Genomic DNA, 13,811 nt, shown 5'->3' with positions numbered 1-13,811 from the left:
CTACATTATGGAGAAATGAGAGGCTGAAAGTTATATATAGAAAGTCACTGTTAAACACAGAGAAAATACAATACCTCTAAAAAGGGTGTCAGTTTACTGAAATCATTTATGAGACTACAGTATGTCATACATACTGACATTTACTGAATGAATACAAGTCAAGAAATACTTGCAGAAATGTACATTAGAGAAGATGTACCAGCTTATCGTAAGAAAGAATTATTAGGTCTACCAATAAATAAGTGAGCTAATACATCTGAGGACTATCACAAAATCAATTTCGTACATTATGTACTGTCATTAATTGCTATATATCTGACAGTATTGCAAATACAACAGTTGTCTTAGCTTTCCTTGTAAACCCTGCCTTAGTGACTGAGATCACTAATACACATAGAGGCTGCTATGCCTGATTCAAAGTAACTGGTTCAAATCCTGGCGGCAGAAGAAGTTTTTTGCCATCACTATTTGGCTGACAAGAGAAAAGTAGATTTAGGATAAAGTTGCCTCAATGTAGTGAATTAAATTTCAAACTTCCATGGTGTTTTATAAAGAGAGGGCATGTGACACTATTGATAGTGATACATCCCTCTGATGGAAAAATTAAGCCCAACAGTCCACTGGGATTACTTCAGCAGAGTACATCAACATCTACATAGATACTCTGCAAATCACATTTAAGTGCATGGCAGAGGGTAGGCAAAGTCCTGGAACAAAGTCTCATCCTCTCCCTTTCCTCACCCTTATCATCATCATCGTCATCATCATCATCATCATCATCATCTTACAACACAAAAATGACACGCATGCGTGCGCACTCACTCAGACACACACACACACACACACACACACACACACACACACACACACAAACAAACAAACAAACAAAATTGCAGTCATCTACATTTAAGATACAACTTCTAATGCACCTTATGGTCTCTCAGCCAATAATGCTATATGACTTGTCCTCTCTTTTAAAAATTCAATGAGTTGTAATACAGCTACAATAATTTTGCAAATGCAAAGCAGTGTTCACAGCAAAGTAAAATAAAAAGAACCAAACAACTGATAACAGTAGTTAAAACAACAGAACACAATAAACAAGCAGAAAAACGATGACACAATGAAGTCAGTGAAGAAAGCAGAAAGGCACAATTCAATTGTATGACAATAAGACAAGAAAAGCAAAAATAAAGTTAATTCAGTTCGTTTTAAGCTTATTATTTTCTCCATTATTATGGGGGAAATGGAGCATTTACTTAAGCATTTACTACAAGTTTAACATGTGTTAAAGTCAGGATGCAAATTATTGAAGTGGTACGACCAAGATGGTGAATGGGGTGAAAATACTATGATAGCATGACTGTTGAGTTTGCCTCTAAATGAGAAAGAAGTTGATAAAGAGTTAAAAATTTCGAAGCAGGTTGTGGTGGCTAATGGCTATAAGCAGTCACTGGTCTCCAGTTTGTACAGGAAGCATAGGCATGTGAAACCACAGATGATATAAGGAAGTATCTAATGATGCAATATAGGGGCTCAATCTTCAAAAAGTTGGCCCGCTCCTGTCCAAAATGATTTAAGGTAGGATTCCATATGAGGGGGCAACTAAGGTATAAGTTGAAACATAGGTTTGAAAAGCTGGGGTCCGGCATATATAAGTTGCAATGTGGATCCTGTGAACCATTTTATATTGGACAAATGGGTAGAAGTTTTGTCATCCGCTTTAAAGAACATGTAGATCCTTCTAATAGGACTGCGTTCAGACAGCATCAGGTTGGTACCATAGATAATACACTTAAAGTTTTGCATCATGCATCAAAATGTAAGCAGTTGGATATTTTGGAGAAACTTGAGATTTTTAGGCATTAAATAAAGGAGCCAGATAAAGCGTTGAACAAACGAGTCATTTTTCAATTTAGTTGGTTCTTTGCTCTGTTCCAGAATGATGTGTGGTTTATACTCTCAACCCCTACTACCAATACCGTTGTTACTTCCAACAACCTCTGGACCACAAACTCCTGTACACTGGGGCTTCACCCACCAGTGCTGTTTACTTCATCCCCCCTCCCCTTCTACTCTCTACTCATTTTCTAATATTTTCATAGTGGCATTTTGCTTCCTGGGTTCACTGTCATGTACTGAGTTCAGTTTACGGGTTTTTTACCTATATGGCTACCACCAGAAAGTTGTGCTTCCTTCTCCCCCCACCCCCACCCTCACCCCCCTCCACTGCCCCTTCCACCACCCTTTCTCATTTCCTAAAATGCATTGCATATTTTACAGTATGTGCAATACAGTCAGATGTATAGCAATTAATGACAGTACATAATGTACGAAATTGATTTTGTGATAGTCCTCAGATGTATTAGCTCACTTATTTATTGGTAGACCTAATAATTCTTTCTTATGATAAGCTGGTACATCTTCTCTAATGTACATTTCTGCAAGTATTTCTTGTCTTATATTCATTCATTAAATGTTAGTATGTATGACATACTGTAGTCTCATATAAGATTTCAGTAAACTGACACCCTTTGTAGAGGTATTGTATTTTCTCTGTGTTTAACAGTGACTTTCTATATATAACTTTCAGCCTCTCATTTCTCCATAATGTAGTTCAGACTTTGCATGTCACATAATTTTCACTTAAAACCAATTTCAGCTTAAAATTTCCATCAGTTGTCCTCTGTTTTTCTAGCATTTCATTTCCAGTAAATCACTTGCACTTACACTTTATTTAATCACTGATTTTCTTCTCACTTTATAAACATGTTGTAATAAATCTTTCTTAAGTTATTTTTGTGACTCTGCTTACTCTTCTCTTACTTTAGAACTATTTCTTTCTTGCCGGAATGGTATTATATTCTATTGCTGAGGTACTGAGGAGTACAGCACTTATTTTAATTATGTACTACTGTCTGTGGTGACTATAGGCTGCTGCTGATTGGATGATAAAGTTTATTTGTTGTATGTTGTACCTTTATGCTGCTTGTGGTATGATGTGTACGGCATACTATGAAGCTCGGTTAATGGTTGATTATGTGGCCTTTACCACTAAATTATTTTAAAAAGTTGTTTGGGTTCCTTTCTGTTAGCTTATGTTACCTGTATGATTACTCGTGAGTAACAAATAGTTTCTCTGTTGTACTTGGCAGCTATTATTTATTAGATTGTAAAGAAATGGTGTATAGTCATTTCTGGTCCAATTTTCAGTAATTTTCTCTTATTACCCCAGATAATCTCTCTCTCTCTCTCTCTTTTTTTTTTGCTCCTTCAACTTCATGCTCGTCCGCTCCCCATTTCCCAGCCCTCCATCCACATCCCCCCCGCTCCACCCCCTATAAACACACACACACCCTACATGTCTGTGGGGTATGGTTCTGCTATGTCTTCCTCTGGATGGCAAGTATACTTTTGGTGCTTTGAAAAAGGACAATTTGTGGTTTAATGTCTGTTTTACATGGCATATTATGAAAAAGTTGTTTTATCTAAGTGGAATTTGTAATGTTCGGTGTGATAAAAATTTTTATGCTTGTAAATGGTCGGAAATGATGAGGATTTAAATCTCTTTTTGTTTTCTTTTAATATTAATGTCACTGTTCACAATTAATGATTTTTACGTACCAACATACAACATTGTAATACACGCCGTATATGGTGCTGCCGTATATTACTGGTCAGTGGTATTAGGTATTTGACTCTTTTTGGTAAAGATTTAAAAAGTTCAACTGTTTTTCAGTACTGTTGTTGCTGTTCACATTTAATCATTTTTATGTACCTACATGGTATACAAATCTGTAATACTCACCATATGCGGTGCTTTTGTGTACTACTGGTCAGTGATTTTAAGTATTTGACTCTTTTTGGCACAGATTTTTTAAAAAGTATGAATTTTATTATGGACCTGTATGATTATTGTATGAATTGTTGTATTACTGATGGATGGAGAAGATTTTAATAAATAAAAAGGTTTCCTGTATCCTGACAGGGCGCCCCCTTCCTGCAGTTCCCTTACGACAGAGGAAGGAGTAAACTGCCAGTTATCTGCAAGCACTGTGAATGTACATTACAAATTTTTTGACATCTTCGGAAATGCCGTTTCTGACTTTGTTATGTAAGTTTAAAATGATATGTTCTGTATCTTTGGCATATACTTAAGAATTCAGTAATTACTGTATTATGCATGAGTGTAAATTTGATTTCTGCCCTGTAGGTTAATTTGAAAATGGGTCTCGGCCTGAATCTAGTCACTGAATGAAAAATAAAATATTTAAGACAAGGGATATCATGTTTCGTAGCATGTTCAGCAACAGGGTGGTACACTTGTTACTTGGCCACAGTTTGTCGGTGGCCATTCATGCGGACAGACAGCTTGTTGGTTGTCATGCCTACATAGAATGCAGCACAGAGGTAACAGCTTAGCTTGTAAATCACATGACTGGTTTCACAGGTAGCCCTGCCTTTGATGGGATAGGTGATGTTAGTGGCTGGACTGGAATAGGTGGTGGTGTATTTGTGCGGAGGGATATGTGTGGTGTGCGAGTGTATACCTGTCCTTTTTCCCCCTAAGGTAAGTCTTTCCGCTTCCGGGATTGCAATGACTCCTTACTCTCTCCCTTAAAACCCACATCCTTTCGTCTTTCCCTCTCCTTCCCCCTTTCCTGATGAAGCAACCTTGGGTTGCGAAAAATTGAAAATTGTGTGTGTGTGTTTGTGTGTTTTTTATTGTTTATATTGTCTCTATCAACATACCAACGCATTCGTTTGGTAAGTTACAGCTTCTTTGTTTTTAGATATATTAATTATATAAACTGTTAGTCTTCCACTGAGGCACTATTCTCTACTCTTTAGTGAAGTATACAATGCAATGAACATTTGCAACAAATTGAAACTGAGTGTCCCTGAAGCTGCGGCTGAGTCAAACACTCCGCTGTATACATTTTCCCAGAGGTGCTAGTGCTGCAGCATAGCACAAGAATTTCTATGAAAGTATAGAAAGAAACAAGATGCAAGTCAAAGTTTTGAGTCAATCTGTGACATGTACATGGATATTGCAATTAGTAGTGCAGTGCTCAGAAAAGGTAGGGATACAGACTGTAGCCCCAGCTAGGCAAACAATTTTAGCTTGTGACAAATGTCAAGTCTTCCATTTTTTGCGGGAAGCATGTAACTACTTGAGATTATGGTAGAAGCAAGTCTTGCACATAGCTAAGAGAAATGTATGCTACAAATCTATGGTTAAGAGAATGTGCAAAATAGACATAGAGGAAGGACTGACTCACTTGATTACAGTTTCAGGACTGGTACAGTCTTCAAATCTGATGGTGTAACCCACCTCCTGACCAAGTCGACATCCAAATTCTTCAGCAACTCTCTTTGCAACAGACATAGCAGCGACTCTCCTGGGCTGTGTACAGCCAATTTTTCCTCTGCTTGTGAAACCAGCTTCGGCTAAATACTGGGTAATCTGGGTTGTTTTTCCTGATCCAGTCTCACCTATTACAATAAGAATTTGGTTTTCTGTCACAGCCTGAAAACAAAAATAAATAAACAGTACTGCATGTCTTGCAAATCAGTAGTCATTTACAAAGATCACATATAGCTCCCAAGAGGATGTTATAGACAGGCCCTCTTCAATTTTCTTCCTACTTATAGGACTTGAAGGTCAGTGCCCGAACATCAGTTTCCAAAAACAATATTTACAAAGATCACATATAGCTTCCAAGAGGCTCTTATAGATTGGCCCTCTTCAGTTTTCTTTCTACTTATAAGATTTGAAGGTCAGTGCCTAGACATCATTTTCCAAAAACAATATGACAACATACTTCTTAAAAATTTAAAATTTGAATTTTAACAGTATCATTCATAACTAACTGTGTAGCATTCTAGTCTTCATATTCCAAGGATACATGTTTGGTTCTTGCTAGAAGCAACTGTTTTATTTTATTTCTATATTTATTATCAAACTGAAATGTTAATAACAAATACTGAATTACACCTGTTTAACAAAAATTTAAAAACAATGATCAAATTTCACATAATTATTCATCATCATCATCATCATCATCATTTAAGACTGATTATGCCTTTCAGTATTCAGTCTGGAGCATAGTCCCCCTTATACAATTCCTCCATGATCCCCTATTCAGTGCTAACAATGGTGCCTCTTCTTATGTTAAGCCTATTACTTCAAAATCATTATTAACCGAATCCAGGTACCTTCTCCTTGGTCTGCCCCGACTCCTCCTACCCTCTACTGCTGAACCCATGAGTCTCTTGGATAACCTTGCTTCTCCCATGCGTGTAACATGACCCCACCATCTAAGCCTGTTCGCCCTGACTGCTACATCTATAGAGTTCATTCCCAGTTTTTCTTTGATTTCCTCATTGTGGACACCCTCCTGCCATTGTTCCCATCTACTAGTACCTGCAATCATCCTAGCTACCTTCATATCCGTAACCTCAACCTTATTGATAAGGTAACCTGAATCCACCCAGCTTTCGCTCCCATACAACAAAGTTGGTCGAAAGATTGGACGGTGCACAAATAACTTAATCTTGGTACTGACTTCCTTCTTGCAGAAGAGAGTAAATCGTAGCTGAGCGCTCACTGCATTAGCTTTACTACACCTCGCTTCCAGTTCTTTCACTATGTTGCCATCCTGTGAGTATCTGCATCCTAAGTACTTGGAACCGTCCACCTGTTCTAACTTTGTTCCTCCTATTTAGCACTCAATCCGTTTATATCTCTTTTCCACTGACATTACTTTCATTTTGGAGATGCTAATCTTCATACCATAGTCCTTACATTTCTGATCTAGCTCTGAAATATTACTTTGCAAACTTTCAATCGAATCTGCCATCACAACTAAGTCATCCACATATGCGAGACTGCTTATTTTGTGTTCACATATCTTAATCTCACCCAGACAGTCTATTGTTTTCAACATATGATCCATAAATAATATGAACAACAGTGGAGACAGGTTGCAGCCTTGTCTTACCCCTGAAACTACTCTGAACCATGAACTCAATTTGCCATCAAGTCTAACTGCTGCCTGACTATCCATGTAAAGACCTTTAATTGCTTGCAAAAGTTTGCCTCCTATTCCATAATCTCGTAGAACAGACAATAACTTCCTCCTAGGAACCCGGTCATAGGCCTTTTCTAGATCTATAAAGCATAGATACAATTCCCTGTTCCACTCATAACACTACTCCATTATTTGCCGTAAGCTAAAGATCTGGTCCTGACAACATCTAAGAGGCCTAAACCCACACTGATTTTCATCCAATTGGTCCTCAACTAATACTCGCACTTTCCTTTCAACAATACCTACCTCTGTAGTTGTTACAATCTTTTCTGTTTCCATGTTTAAAGATTGGTGTGATTACTGCTTTTGTCCAGCCTGATGGAACCTGTCCCGACTCCCAGGCCATTTCAATTATTCTGTGTAGCCATTTAAGACCTGACATTCCACTGTATTTGATTGCACTGCAATCTATTGACCATTTTCTCCACTTCCTCAAATGTGATCTTATTTCCATCATCACTCCTATCCCATTGTACATCGAAATCTGAAACATTACTGATCGTATTTTCACCTACATTGAGCAACTGTTCGAAATATTCCCTCCATCTGCCCAAGGAATCCACAGGATTCACCAGCAGTTTTCCTGACCTGTCCAAAATACTTGTCATTTCCTTCTTACCTCCCTTTCGAAGACTGCTAATTACACTCCAGAATGGTTTTCCACCAGCTTGACCCAAAGTCTCCAACCTGTTTCCAAAGTCTTCCCAAGATTTCTTCTTGGATGCTGCAATTATCTGTTTGGCTTTGTTTCTTTCTTCAACATAACTTTCTCTGTCTACCTGAGTTCTAGTATGTAGCCATTTTTGATATGCCTTCTTTTTCCTTTTACAGGCTGCCTTGACTGTGTCATCCCACCAAGCTGTTTGCTTCATCCTACCTTTACATACTACTGTTCCAAAACATTCTTTAGCAACTTCTAGTACTGTGTCCCTGTACCTTGGCCATTCCTTTCCCAATGACTGTAACTGACTACATTCAACTAAGTGGTACCTTTCTGAGATCACTGTTATGTACTTGTGACTGATTTCCTTATCCTGAAGTTTCTCCACTCTTATCCTCCTACATATGGACCTGACCTACTGCACTTTCGGCCTCACAATCCCAATTTCACTGCAGATTAAATAATGATAAGTGTCATCAAAGAATCCCCTGAATACACATGTGTCCCTCACAGCCTTCCTGAATTCCTGATCTGTTATTATATAGTCAATGACAGATCTGGTTCCCCTGCCTTCCCAAGTATACCGGTGAATGTTCTTATGTTTAAAAAAGGAGTTTGTGATTACTAAGCCCATACTGGCACAGAAATCCAAGAGTTGTTTCCCGTTCCTGTTGGCCTCCATATCCTCTCCAAATTTACCCATAACCTTTTCATACCCTTCTGTTCGATTTCCAATCCTGGCATTAAAATCACCCATGAGCAGAACACTGTCCTTGTCCTTTACTCTAACAACTACATCACTGAGTGCATCATAAAAACTATCCATCTTATCTTGATCTGTCCCTTCACAATGTGAATATACTGACACAATCCTAATTTTCTTGCTAGACACTGTCAAATCTATCCACATCAGTCGTTCGTTTACATACCTTATTGCAACTACACTGGGTTCCATTTCTTTCCTGATGTAAAGCCCTACACCCCACTGTGCTATTCCTGCTTTGACAGGACCCTGTATTCTCCCACTTACTCTTCTTTCTCACCCCTTACCTGAATGTCACTAACAGCTAAAACGTCCAGCCCCATCTTACTTGCAGCCTCTGCCAGCTCTACCTTCTTCCCAGAGTAGCCCCCATTGATATTAATAGCTCCCCATCTCATTGCCATTTGTTTGCCAAGTCATATCTTAGGAGTCCCTGGTTTGTCAGTTAGAGGTGGGACACCGTCACCTCCAAATGTCCAAAGCATTTTGCTCTGATTGTTGCCAGCATCATATTTAAAGTACCAGGGAAGCATGTTGCTAGCCTTATTTGCCCCGAGTCCCATTGAGTTTTACCCCTAACGGTCGAAGGACTAACCGGTGGATTTAGTAGTCTTTGCCGTATGAGCACAAAGGTGACCACAACTCAGAATAAGTCCACGATGCCCAGTCTTATTCCAAAGTAACTGGTATCCCGACTGTCAGGACCACTTACTTGGTGGCCACTCATACGTTGCCCGTGATTCATGAACTAGGACATGACAACAGGAACCCATTATTTTAATTTGAAAAATATAGAATGCAAATAAAAGAAAAATAATTCTTTTAGTGAGAATTAAACACACAACTTCACAATTTGAAGGCTATAACACTACAAATTTAGCTAAAGACTATTCTGTTAAAATACTACCACTGCTTTATACTTTGTGTGCTACAGTGCACGGATTTTTCGAGTGTTTTTGAGAAGTGTGTCCTGTTTTGAAAACTGATGTCTGGGTACTTAACTTCAAATAAATCCTATATGTACAAAGAAGGACGAAGAGGGGAGAGCAGTCCATGAGGTCAGGTAACAAATCACTGTCTCTAGTGGGCAGTAAATGGAGTGTGCCACAAGGCAGCCTTTCCACTCTTTTCACTTAGAATTCAAAAGTTGTAGATCATCTCTTAAATTTCCCAGTTCTCTGAACACTCAATTAGGAATGGAATTAAACATTTATTGATGTATGTACCGCATTCTGTGTCACAAATGTCACATGATGTATTTAGCTGCACTGACATGAATTTGAGACAAGTGCAGTGCCCTGACAAGTGCAGTGCCCTGTTTACAAAATTATGACAAACAACGTACTGAGCATGTTTTTGGCATCTGGCTAGAATGATGTACTAATAAATTTTAGTTTTTTATGAAAGCTTACAGATCCTGTGGAAGCATGATTTTGATGTTTGACATGTTTGTAGTGATTGTGAAACATAAATAAAGAAGTTAATTGCACCTTCCAAAAAATCATTTAGAAAATGTAGTGATCCTTTATGTAAGTCAACAATAGCTGATCAAGTAATGAACTTTGAAGGGTCATCAAGCTTCAAGCTGTCCCAGTCTTTAAGTTTTATTATTGAAGCCTAGAACGTTAAGGTCATGCCATTATAGTACTGAAAATGGGAATCTGAATTCCAATAATAAGATCCTTTCCTAGGCCCTGACAGAACTTCAAGAAGCCTTGCTGGACTAATTTTACATCTGATCGTGATAAATACCTTGGATGGATACCCCATCCCCTGCGAAAATTAACAGCAAGCAATTTGTATGAGCTGGACAGTGGAAATTCCGAAGTTGCAGATGACCTATTCTACGAATGATCCACAAAGACAACAATGAGCTGAATTGTCTGAGAACACAGACTTCAAGAACTCCATCAGAAATGCATGGAGCCTATTAATGAAGCTGGGAGCCAGTTAACAAATATCTCGTGTAGAACAAGGAGTGATTGCAAATGAAGTATCAATCCTTATAACACCACTAGCAAAAGTTCCAAAGGACTAAGCTCCTACAAGGGATATTAAACAAGTACTTAAACACTTAAAAAAATTGCAAGAAAACACAATGCAACATCTGTAGCACTCCACATCTACATCTACATGGATACTCCGCAAACCACATCTTAAGTGCCTGGCGGAGGTTTCATCAAACCATCTTCACAATAATTCTCATTACTCCAATCTCAAACAGTGCACGGAAAAAAATGAACACCTATATCTTTCTGTGTGAGTTCCGATTTCCCTTATTTTATTACGATGATCCAATCTCCCTGTTTAGCTTGGTGTCAACTAAATATTTTTTCATTTGGAGGAGAAAGCTGGCGATTGGAATTTTGTGAGAAGATTCCGGTGCAACGAAAAACATCTTCATTTTAATTATGTCCACCCCAAATCTTGTATAATGTCAGTGACACATTCTCTGCTATTTAATGATAATACAAAAATTGCTGCTCTTCTTTGTACTTTCTCGATGCACTCCATTAATCCTATCTGGTAAGGATCCCATACTGCACAGCAGTACTCCAAAAGAGGATGGACATGCATAGTGTAGGCAGTCTCTTTAATGGATCTGTTACATTTTCTAAGTGTTCTGCCAATAAAACACAGTCTTTGGTTTGCCTTCCCCACAACATTTTCAGTGTATTCATCCAATTTAAGTTGTTCATAACGGTAAGTCCTAGATATTTAGTTGCATTTACAGCCTTTAGATTTGACTGATTTACTACATAATGAAGTTTAACAGATTCCTTTTAGCACTCATGTGGATGACCTCTCACTTTGTATTATTTAGGGTCAACTGCCAGTTTTTGCAGAGATATCTTTTCTAAATTGTTTTGCAATTTGTTTAAATCTTCTGATAACTTTAATAGACAATAAATGATAGCATCATCTGCAAACCATCTAAGATGGCTGCTCACATCGTCTCCTAAATAATTTATACAGATAATGAACAGCAGATGGCCTTTAACACTACTCTGAGGAACACCAGAAATCACTTCTGTTTTGCTTGATGACTTTCCGTCAATTACTATGAACTGTGACCTATCTGACAGGAAATCACGAATTCAGTCACATAACTGAGATGATATTCCATTAGCATGCAATTTCACTACATGTTGCTCGTGTGGCACAGCCTTCTGGAATTCTAGAAATACGACATCAATCTGAAATCTTTTGTCAATAGCACTCTACACTTTCTGTTGTTGTTGTCTTCATTCCAGAGACTGGTTTGATACAGCTCTCCATACTACTCTATCCTGTGCAAGCTTCTTCATTTCCACATAACTACTGCACCCTACATCCTTCTAAATCTGCTTAGTGTATTCATCTCTTGGTCTCCCTCTACAATTTTTACCCTCCACACTGCCCTCCAATACTAAATTGGTGATCCCTTGATACTTCAGAACATGTCCTATCAACCTATGCCTTCTTCTAGACAAGTTGTGTCACAAGTTCCTCTTCTCCCCAATTCTACTCAGTTCCTCCTCATTAGTTACATGATCTACCCATCTAATCTTCAGCATTCTTCTGTAGCACCACATTTCGAAAGCTTAAAAGACTTTCTGACACTTAAATCTGTACTTAATGTTAACAAATTTCTCTTTTTCAGAAACACTTTTCTTGCCATTGCCAGTCTACATTTTATATCCTCCCTACTTCAACCATCATCAATTATTTTGCTCCGCAAATAGCAAAACTCATCTACTACTTTAATTGTCTCATTTCCTAATCTACTTCCCTCAGCATCACCTGATTTAATTACACTACATTCCATTATCCTCGTTTTGCTTTTGTTGATGTTCATCTAATAGCCTCCTTTCAAGACATTGTCCATTCCATTCAGATGCTCTTCCAGGTCCTTTGCTGTCTCTGATAGAATTACAATGGCATTAGCAAACCTCAAAGCTTTTATTTCTTCTCCATGGATTTTAATTCCTACTCCAAAGTTTTCTTTTGTTTCCTTTACTGGTTGCTTAATGTATAGATTGAATAACATTGTGGATAAGCTACAACCCTGTCTCACTCCCTTCCCAACCACTGCTTCCCCCTCATGCCCCTCGACTCTTATAACTCACATTAATGATATGGGCCTGCAATTTAGTGGATTAGTCCTGCTACCTTTCTTGAATATCAGTGTGACTTGTGCATCTTTTGAGTCCTTGGGTACGAATCTTTTGTCAAGCAAGCGGTTGTATATGATTGTTAAGTAGGGAGCTATTGCAGAGGCATATCCTGAAAGGAAACTTATTGGTACACAGTCTGGACCAGAAGACTTGCTTTTATTAAGTGATGTAAGATGCTTCACTACTCCAAGCATATCTACTTCTAAGTTACTCACATTGGCAGCTGTTCTTGATTCGAATTCTGGGATACATACTTTGTATTCCTTGGTGAAGGAATTTTGGAAGGATGTGTCAAAAAATTCTGCTTTAGCAGAACTGTTGTCGATAGTATTTCCGTTGCTGCTGCGCAGAGAAGGCACTGATTGTGTCTTGCTGCTACCACACTTTCCATATGACCAGAACCTCTTTGGATTTTCTGCCAAATTTCAAGACAAAGTTTCATTGTTGAAGCTATTACAAGCATCTCGCATTGAAGTCCATGCTAAATTTTGAGGTTCTGTAAAAGATCACCAATTTTGGAGATTTTGCATTTATTTATTTTTTCCCCTGCAACAGTGTTCTGACCCATTTTGTGTACCATGGGAGATCAGCTCCGTTGTTTCTTAATTTATTTGGTATAAATCTGTCGATAACTGTCAATTCTATTTCTTAGAATTCAAGCCAGATATGGTCTACATTTACATTGTTAATTGGGAAGGAGTGGAGATTGTCCATCAGGAAGATATCACGTGAACTTTTGTCAGCTTTTTTGAATAGGTATATTTTTTGTTTGTTTTTGGAGGATTTGGTGATTACAATATTCACTCTTGCTACAACCACCCTGTGTTCACTAGTCACTGTATCCATTTTGATGATCATCAGTAGCTCAGGATTATTCGTTGCTAAGAGGTCAAGTGTGTTTTCACAACTGTTCATGAACTAACTATTCAAAATAATTTTCAGAGAACGCATTTAGCACAATTTTGAATGGTTTTTTTATGTGTACCTCCAGATTTAAATATGTATTTTCACCAACACATCGACGATAAATTAAAGTCACCACCAACTGTAATTATTTGAGTCACGTACGTTTTTGAAATTAAAATCAAATTTTCTTTGAACCTTTTACTAACTGCAACACCTGATGGGAGGTTGGT

The 13,811-nt window shown here is 38.1% G+C and overlaps 1 protein-coding gene across 1 annotated transcript in view; it reads right to left on the bottom strand.

The window, feature by feature from the left end:
- LOC126175246 (ATP-dependent RNA helicase DHX8) overlaps window positions 1-13,811 on the bottom strand; it is a 142,469-nt gene that overhangs the window by 55,879 nt on the left and 72,779 nt on the right. Inside the window, exon 11 of the mRNA XM_049921887.1 lies at window positions 5,283-5,530. Within this exon, the coding sequence (XP_049777844.1) occupies window positions 5,283-5,530 (248 nt within the window). The remainder of the gene's footprint in view (window positions 1-5,282; window positions 5,531-13,811) is intronic.

Source organism: Schistocerca cancellata, chromosome 3, assembly GCF_023864275.1.
Source record: "Schistocerca cancellata isolate TAMUIC-IGC-003103 chromosome 3, iqSchCanc2.1, whole genome shotgun sequence".
Taxonomy (NCBI): domain Eukaryota; kingdom Metazoa; phylum Arthropoda; class Insecta; order Orthoptera; family Acrididae; genus Schistocerca; species Schistocerca cancellata.
Note: the sequence above shows the minus strand (reverse complement) of the source record. Positions and strands in the feature narration are given on the sequence as shown.